At 43.6% G+C, this 9,147-nt stretch overlaps 1 protein-coding gene across 11 annotated transcripts; it reads left to right on the plus strand.

Annotated features, from left to right (window-relative positions):
* On the plus strand, positions 1,401-8,486 carry LOC8071026 (serine/threonine-protein kinase prp4). Of its 11 annotated transcripts, none has more exons than XM_021465171.1 (4): positions 1,401-3,729; positions 4,711-4,770; positions 5,838-6,530; positions 8,186-8,486. In XM_021465171.1, the coding sequence occupies exon 1, from the start codon at positions 1,589-1,591 to the stop codon at positions 3,572-3,574; it is 1,986 nt and encodes a 661-aa protein (XP_021320846.1). In that variant the 5' UTR covers positions 1,401-1,588; the 3' UTR covers positions 3,575-3,729; positions 4,711-4,770; positions 5,838-6,530; positions 8,186-8,486. The 11 variants fall into 11 exon arrangements, with proteins under 11 accessions (XP_021320846.1, XP_002444228.1, XP_021320850.1 ...); XM_002444183.2 differs by lacking the exon at positions 4,711-4,770 and having other exon boundaries at positions 1,401-3,396; positions 3,513-3,729; XM_021465175.1 differs by having other exon boundaries at positions 1,401-3,100; positions 3,219-3,396; positions 3,513-6,530.

Consider the following 9,147-nt stretch of genomic DNA (forward strand, 5'->3'; position numbering starts at 1 on the left):
GTGCCGTGTCGGACCGTGCCAGCCCGTTGCACCTTAGAAAGGCTGAGACATAGATTTACGGTTTACGAAATCAGCCTATTGCTTTGTTGTTAAGTTATTGTAAGAAAATATGTAAGAAAATATGAATATATGTGTCAAATTGAAGAACTAAGTTGTTGGAGCATGTGTCGCTCTCTTTTCAGCTCAGTGGTCTTTTGTTGGTTGTAGTTATCAATCTCAGGGTTGCAATCTAGCGTGGTCTGTTTGACTTTTTGTCTTACTTCATCTTATGTTCTGTACGTCTTTTCTATTATGTTTGCTACTCTGATCTCTGATCAGCCTAAAACTTTGTTGTATTTCCATTATGTGTAATGGAAATGGGGTATATCCCTTACTCGAAAAAGGTTGATGAATTAAGCTATATGCATAAAGAACCCAACCAGTTTTGTTTACATGTTTCTTATCTTTTTGGTCGGCCCTCCTATGCATAATTTTTAGCTCCTCTAGGGTCGGCCTAATAGCTAGTCAATTGCAGCGCAACAACAACCCATAAGTGGAGCTCCTCCTTTGTCTCACTGACGGCCTAGACCCATATGTTAGATTTCATCTTTTTCGTGCAGAGCATTGCCACCTGCTGGGACAGGACTAGCGGGGCCAACACAGCAGGTGTGGCCTCAGCATGGCCGGTGTTGCCAAGGCCCAACGTGGTCGGTCCGAGAGCTCAGGTTCTATGCTGTCGAGGTGGTGTGACCACCATCGACGGTAGGCTCTATGCGAGCTCTACACGGTCGGGGCTAGTATGGCTAGTACGAACTCAACTCATGTATGACTTGGGCGCTCCCAGGACCACGGGCGGTGGGCTCGGTGCTAGCTCGACATGGCCTGCGTGGGCACGTTGTGGATTGAGGCGAGCATGGCGTGGCTAGCAAGCACGACACAGAGAGGGCTAGCACAACGTCAAGAGAATAGAAGGATGTACAATAGGTTTTTTCTTAGTAACCAGTGGCATAGTGGATAATTTTAGCCAACTTTAGAAATCCATGAGCTTTTAGAGCCTTAAGATTTGGAGTTTTCTGGATCTAAATTTTATGGTGCTGAGAGGGGGTTTTGTAAAATTCTGTTTTTTTATAGATCTAGAGACTAAAGACTAAAAGACTTGAAGCTATATCAAACAGAAATTTGTGACCATGCACACTCGGACTGTCCAAGCAGAAAGAGCAAGGCTATGAGTGCTGCTTTGCCTGCTTCTGTGCTCCGACGTGGCTCCAGGCTCCAGAGTTCAGATCCGGAACGACTGCAGACAGCACTGCGGACGGCCAGGCGGCCACAGAACCACAGCTGGGAACCGTATCGGACCCGCGGGCACAATAAGGACAAGGAGTCCGATGCGAACAGTAAAAACATCCTCAGCCCAACAAGGATAAAAAAAGAAGAGAGAAACGGCAGTGCTGCTCCAATTCGTGTTGACTCGTGGCTACAACAACACGATTCGCATCGTCGGCTCCCCGGGAACCAAGTGGCAAGTCGCAACTTCCTTCCACAGCCATCTCGCGCAGGCAGTCTTCTGTAACCCTAATCCTCCCCCGCCCCATCCCGGCCCATAGGCGCCATGGTCGGCGGCAGAGGGCGCTCCCCGTCGCCGTACTCACCCACCCCGGTCGACAAGCGCTGTCGCTCCCGCGATGACGACGACGCACGATCCAGCGGCGCCTCCCCGAAGCGCCGCAAGCGACACCACCGTCGTTACGGCGAGGACGGGGAGATACTCGACGGCGCTTCTGCTGCGGCTCCTGCTAGGAGCCGGGAGCATGAAAGAGGATGGAGGAGCAGCCGTGTTGGTGGTGGTGGTGGATGCGATTATTATACTCCTTATTATACACACGGAGAGAGAAGCAGCAACCACAGTAGATTGGATCGAAGAGGAAGTGCACGCGGCGGCGGCGGCGGCGGCGATGAAATCAGGGAGAGGGAAAGACGGAGCGGTAATTCAAGCCATGGTGACCATGCGAGGTGGGATCCAGCAGGCATAGGCAAGGATAGGTGGGATCCGGCAGGCAGAGTAAGTCACGCTGACAGGCACAGGGATTCTACAAGTTCATCAAAACCTAGCAAATCTGCTGGTTACAAGCAGACATTGAGATTTGGGGACATATCTATAGATTTTGGCCATAAAATCCGGAGTCATGAAGAAATGAAGAAGGGAACTTTCCAGCAGGAAGACCATAAGCGGTGCAAGGTGAAAACTGAATTAACAATATTGCAGCAACAAAATGATGCTCGTGGGAAAGTTGAGGTGGAATTTGTACCAAGTTGCAAAAATGTGAAGGCAGGAGCAAGAGCAATTGATACAGGCAAAGCGCAAAATAGCACCTCTGCCTGTGTGGCCAATAGCAAAGCTGAAAACAAGCAAGATTCTCAAGTGGTGATCACTAACAAAGCAAACATCACCGTGGGAAAGCCTTCTGCTCCTAGCAGTGCCATTGGAAGTGGAAGACCACCTGCTGCTGCTGGGATTGGGAAATCTGCTGGCAAGCCTGATGGTTTGCACAATGAAAGCAATGTTCATCCTGACAACTGGGATGATGCAGAGGGCTACTACACATACCACTTTGGGGAGTTGCTGGGTGGCCGTTATGAGATTATAGCTGCCCATGGGAAGGGCGTGTTCTCAAGAGTCGTTGGGGCAAGAGATCTTGAAGCTGCTGGCACAGATGGCCCTGAAAGAGTAGCCATCAAGATAATTCGCAACAATGACATGATGTACAGGGCAGGTAAGCAAGAGGTTTCAATACTGGAAAAACTCAACGTTGCGGACCACGAGGACAAGTGCCACTGCGTGCGGTTTATTTCAAGTTTCAGGTACCGGAACCATCTGTGCTTAGTTCTTGAATCTCTTCATATGAACCTGCGTGAGGTGTTGAAGAAATTTGGTCCTAACATCGGGCTTAGACTCACTGCTGTGAGGGTATATGCAAAGCAGATGTTCATCGCCCTGAAGCATCTGAAGACCTGCAGAGTTTTGCACTGCGATATAAAGCTGGACAATATCATGGTGAACCAGGCTAAGAAGGTGCTCAAACTATGCGATTTCGGCAGTGCTATGCTTGTCGGAATGAATGAGGTTACACCTTACCTTGTCAGTCGTTACTATCGAGCACCTGAGATCATTCTTGGGCTGCCCTATGACCACCCGTTGGACATGTGGTCAGTTGGTTGCTGTCTCTATGAGCTTTGCACAGGAAAAGCCTTATTCCAAGGAAAATCAAACAATGAGATGCTTCGGCTTCATATGGAGTTGAAGGGCAGCTTCCCTAAGAAGATGCTTCGCAGTGGTGCCTTTACGATGCAACACTTCGATCGAGACATGAGATTTCAAGATACTCACGATGACCCTGTCAAAGGAAAGGTTGTGAGAAGGTTAATTTCTAACATTAAACCAAAGGGCATTGGTTCTTATATTTCAAACATTCCTGGAGAGGATCCAAAAACACTATTCAGTTTTAAAGATCTTCTTGATAAAATGTTTGTCTTAGATCCAGCGAAGAGGATAAACGTCCAAGAAGCACTTAGCCATCCTTTTATTACTGGCAAGTGAAGACAAGATCTGATCCCTTTTGACATTGTTTATAGCTAATAATTAACTAACAGTTTTAAATTCTAATCAACGGTATTTTTGTCTTTGTGTCTGGCGAGCTATGAGATCATCTGAGCACGTGGATGAATTATGCATGGAACTATGGAAAAATGGAGGTATGTTCTGTTGCTTGAAAGAATAGCTTGTGTTGCCTATTCGTGTGGGCATTCTAGTGCGATGCTGTCATAGTGCGCATTGTTTTTAATCCTTATTAAACTTCTTCTACCTTAATACAAAAATCTTTTGTGTATTTCAAGAGTAAAAAATAAAGTTATGCACGAACTAAAATCAACTAGGTGAAAATATGAATGAGAAATTAGCCAGCAACTTAGATCTGCATGTTAGATATTGATCTCGTAGGCATAGCTATTTGTGACGGCTGATCCACGACCCAGTGGCTGGGCCTAACGAGGCAGAGGAGGGCCCTGGCCTGGTCCAAGGTGCCGCCTTGGGCGTGCACACACAGGGGTGATAGCGCCCCTAGAGCCGTCAGCCACCTCCCACCCAGAGGAATTCAGAATAAATGTAAACTAGAGATAGAATTAGATATGGAATGAATAAAAAAGAAATAGTCTTTTTAGAAATGAAGAATCAGTTTGTTTAGAAAAGGAGAGTCCAAATCTCTAAGGACTCTACCTATATTTTGTTTGGGGGTCAAGTCTCTTAGGGACTACTAGTATATTGCCCATGCTAACGCTACGGTGGCGTCATTATAAAATGTTTGCCCTCTATACAACTTTATTAGATTTTTCCACGCCAACCTTTTCCCTGTAGAATCGAGATTTCCACCACGCCTATCACCATCATAATATTATGAAAAAAAGAGCAATCTGCAAACTTGACATGAGTTTCAGGTACTTAAACTTCAAATAACCAAGAGACAGAACAACAGAACAAGGTTTAGAGGAATATAAAGATTCTCATTTGGGTATATGAAACTTTATATCAAATATATAATATATATTGTTTCACTAAAGTTAATAGGGAAGTTAACTGGATGAGTGTTTTCTGTTCGTCTATACAAGCTGCACTGAAGTTAATATGTACAAGAGTTACCTGAGTAACTCTGAATTTGTTTGTGGACATCATATTGGCAGGCGCACAAGCCATTCCTGGACTGATATTTATAATTTGAGGAAACACTATTGGCGGACAAGGTGGAAACATAACTTGTGAACACAGAAACAAATTAACTTCACAGCTGTGAGACTGATAACCACTGTACCGTGGCCTGTATTTTTACCTTGCAACAGCCACATGACTTCACACCTCGAAATGTTAACTCGTTTACCTTTACTGATTTCGACAGTGCATATGGGTGGCATCCCTCCACTAAAATACTGTCAAAAGAAACTATTCTTGTAAGGGTTAAAGAACACAAGAATTACACAATTGGCAGGTGAAAGCTTCCCTAAGCAACCACAGTTGCTATTATCAACTAGACCAACTAAGCCCCCCAAAAGAAATCATTTAGAAAATAGTCAAATACAAGCGCACAGTATGCACAACTCACTTTGGTCTGAAGTAGTTAACTGGTATATGCTCTTTGAATATATCATTTAGTGCATCCAATGTGCCCTGAAAACAAATGTGCATTGTCAGATAAAGATTTATGTTTAGATTTGTAGATAGTGTTTATCTGATAAACATGGAATATATGCAAAACTGGATTCCCATTCCTTCTCACCCTTCATGTGGCTGGTCTGGTGAAATCCCTGAATAAAAACACAAATTTTTCAGAAATTCTCCTGTGAGAATCCAAACATAAGCTTCAGTTGTAAGAGTTGTAGCAGACAACAAAGGTCACAAAATTCCACATATACAAGCAACAGAATTGACCAAAAGCACCACAAATCCCAGGATAGCTGAAGCTCTAAAGGTCAAGGAGAAAATGACAAATAAAGTGAAAACCTTCACAACAGAAGTATTTGTACCTTCTTGCATCTATGATTTTTTGCTTTCCTTATCCATCCAGGCAACAAGAAACAAATCAGTCCTAGGCTTGTTTAGCAGGCAGGGATTTCCGTAGAAGTTTGGACAAATGAAAACACTATGAAGTGAAAACACTGAGCTTTTAAAAAATCCATTAGGATTCATGTGCAAACTGTAATAAATGGTTAGTGATTGTGGTTCACATATCCAATCAACAGTTGATCACAATTAGTCTACCGTCTGTACAGAGATCAGATCATTTGATGATATAGTTAAATTCCACTTCGTACAGGTTTACGGGAATAGGGCTGTATATCCCTTAGGCCTACTTTGGCAGCCCAAATTCCTAGAGGGATCCCTGCAAATTCCCCGTGCAAATCTCCTCCGTGCCAAAATTGGGTGCTCTTTGGAAGCCCACCAACCCGGGGTTTGCAGCCTGTTTCCCTTCCTTTTCCACGCGGAAATAATACACGAGCGAGGAGGCCGGGAGGGTTTCCTGTGCGCACACGAGTCGCACGCGGCTTTTTTCCGCTCACGACGCCGCCCAGTCGCGACGCCGCCGCCACTCGCCCAGGTGCTCTAGGTGCCGCCGCCAGACTCCATCCAGATCGAGACGAGGAAGGAGCACCGCATCACGTTTCTGGAGCAGCCGCCGCCCTCACACCACCAGCGGAGCAGGGGCTCATCGTCTCAGGGCGCTAGCGGGGAGAGCCGTGGTGGCGGCGGGGAGCCGGGGGTCCCAGAGGTCTCGCACCTGGGGTGGAGCTCAATGACGCCACGTGCATGTTCGCCAGTCAGTCCACCTCTATCCACATCTCCTTCCCCATAGAAGCTTCTCAATCTGCTAGGGTTTCATCCACATCTTTTTCTGGTTGATCTTGGAGTTACCAGTCAGCGAGCTCCGAAGCCTCTACCGCTAGCCATTGTGCCGTCCGCGAGCAACACCGACATTGCCAGCAACATGACACAACCTCTGCCTCTACAGGTTAGTCTTCTGGAAGATCCACCGTGCTGTACAGTTGTTTCAGATCCAATTGCTTCATGTAGCTTAAAGAACTTAACTGTTGAATTACTTTACTATTTATTAGCAGGGTGATTCTATGGTTTCTTGTTTGTGATGTGAAAATAGATGTCATGAATTATGATTCTTCAATAATCGGTAGAGATTGTAATGTTCATTGGTGAGCTGGTGTCTGTGTTCAGAACACCACTGCAATAGAGTAGGATGGCATGCTGTGATGGATTTTTTTCTAGCATTGCACAACAACTATATGCATGCTTATAACGATCTAGACATCCTCATAAATAGCTAAGTGTAGGTGTAAGTATTCTTCAAAGCTTCACCTATTAGTATGCATCTAGAGAATGGACAGGTCGTAAGCATGAAAAGATCATGTAAGCATGAAAAGATCATGTAGCACAGCACGGTCTCTTGTTATTAAGTAGTCCATCTTATCCACAATGACCAGCCTACAAACAGCATCGCACAAGTCAGATAACATGATCACAGCAAGAAAATCCCAATAATTTTTTTTTTGAAAACCGCAGGAGAGCTGCGTTTCATTGTATTATAGAGAAGAAAAATAGGGTGGGTCCCCAACAAGATCCTCACTCATACGGGGACCAAATATGAGTGAAGAAAAAAAAAATCCCAATAATCATAGTGGATACAAGCAGTTATTACATCATTCTTCTTGGAGCTGAATCCTTGTTGTACAATTGATTTCTAAGGAATCAGGTGTCTCCATTCCCATATGCATTCACACATAATTAACTACAAATCCAGGTTTTGCCTAAGATACACATCCTCCAGGTTTTTCTGAAACTAGAATGCAATTTATTTAGGAGCTGAGCACCTAGTTTTTCAAGTTTATGGGGGCTTAGCTGTGGCAATCATGCAAGTTTAGAGGAACAAACCGCAACTGCCTTCTCTCTTTTCTGGCAATCATGCAAGTTTAGAGGAACAAACCACAACTGCCTTCTCCCTTTTCTGAAACTAGTAGTTTTTGGTGAAACTACTTATAGCACCACATTTTGAGAATTTTATGTAGCTTTGATCTGTTGAGCCAAGGTTGTCAAGTGGGCATATGAATGTAGAGTTTCTATATTGTGGTTATAGTCGAGACCTTGCTAAGATCCCATGTTCGGAGTCAATGTTCTGGGTATCAAAACTAGGTATGCGCCATAATTTTTTGGCAGCGAAAAGAGACCAATCTTTACTCTTCTCAATGTGTTTTAGTTAGATTGTATCAGTATCAATAATGCTCCATCACGTGCCCAAGTCAGTCAGCCCTCATTTTTGTAGACTTTATTTTGTTTCATGGGCTAAGATAAAATGCAGTTTATTTTTGTATGGAACTGTTTTTTGATATGCTACTATGATGTCTGTTTTTTCACATGTATGGTTTTTTTGTTTGCTGAGTAGAAAAAGCTCTTTCGATTTTGATTTGATTTGTTTTTGGAAATTTCCTAGAGATGATATTCTATGCTGTTTCTGAAACCAGAGTTCTGTGCAATTTCCAGTAACAGCAATAGCAAAGCAAATCTCTAGTAAACTTCGATTTTCAGTTTCTAAAACTTTGATCAGTTTACTTTAGGTATGTCTCAGCTGCTAATTTGTTTCCTTGTGTTTACTTGCAGAGCTTTTGGTGGAAGCAATGTATGTTTTCTGAAGAAAAATGAATGCTGCTACAGTGCCTATGACAAGCTTATGAAAAGGAATTAAATTTACTTTTGGATATATGTCTTGGATATATGGATGGAGATGATCTATGATTTGGTGACGAATGGATTAGCTAGGTTGAATTTGCCACTTGAATTGAATGTTCTATGCATTGGACTATGTCAAAATAATTGCCACAATCTGTTATGTAAACTGACTTATTCCTGAGATTTTTTCATCACTTCTTGATGCTAGAATGGATATGTAGTGACTTTTTTATATTATTTTTCTTTTCTGATTTTTCTTATTTTTAATACAATTTTATACTATATCTATCCATAATGAAGTTATCCTAAGCCAAGATTTATTCATGGAATCATAGGCATGGGAGATGTACAACATAGAAGCCCGTGAGCCATCAGAAAGGACTCATCTATGCATCTATGCTTATCTGACAACTTCAGCCCCGTTCGTTTAGCACTAAAAATTTTACTCCCAGGAACAATTCCAGTCTAGGATTGTTATTTAATTTTATGTAAGATTTTGTTAGCAGGAATGATTCTAGGCCATGATTTCTCTAACTGAATGGGGCTATCATTGTGCTAGAGCTGTTTGATGTTAACATCCATTTCCCCCTTCATATGAATGCTTCTAAACATTCGTAGGGAAATGAGCCTTGTGAAATCTCACATTTAGGTGGGGAGGGAATTAGCATGTCCAGGAAAATCGGAAAGACTAGCAGATGTTCAGACGTCCACGCCTACCGCCCCACACTCGCCACAAGAAAAACGCTGCACGCTGCCACACCTGTCTACTTTTCTTAGATGTACGTGGCCATGAAAGGGACCAATGCACCATGCCTTCACCTCCCACCTTGCCTAGGCAACTCAACAACGCATGCATGCACCTCTTGCTCACCTGCTGACACGTTGTTGCCACG

The sequence above is a fragment of the Sorghum bicolor genome, chromosome 7 (genome assembly GCF_000003195.3).
Source record: "Sorghum bicolor cultivar BTx623 chromosome 7, Sorghum_bicolor_NCBIv3, whole genome shotgun sequence".
Lineage (NCBI taxonomy): Eukaryota > Viridiplantae > Streptophyta > Magnoliopsida > Poales > Poaceae > Sorghum > Sorghum bicolor.

Excerpts from the sequence above, each read along its gene's own strand:
- LOC8071026 (XM_021465166.1), top strand. The coding sequence starts at position 1,589 with ATGGTCGGCGGCAGAGGGCGCTCCCCGTCGCCGTACTCACCCACCCCG.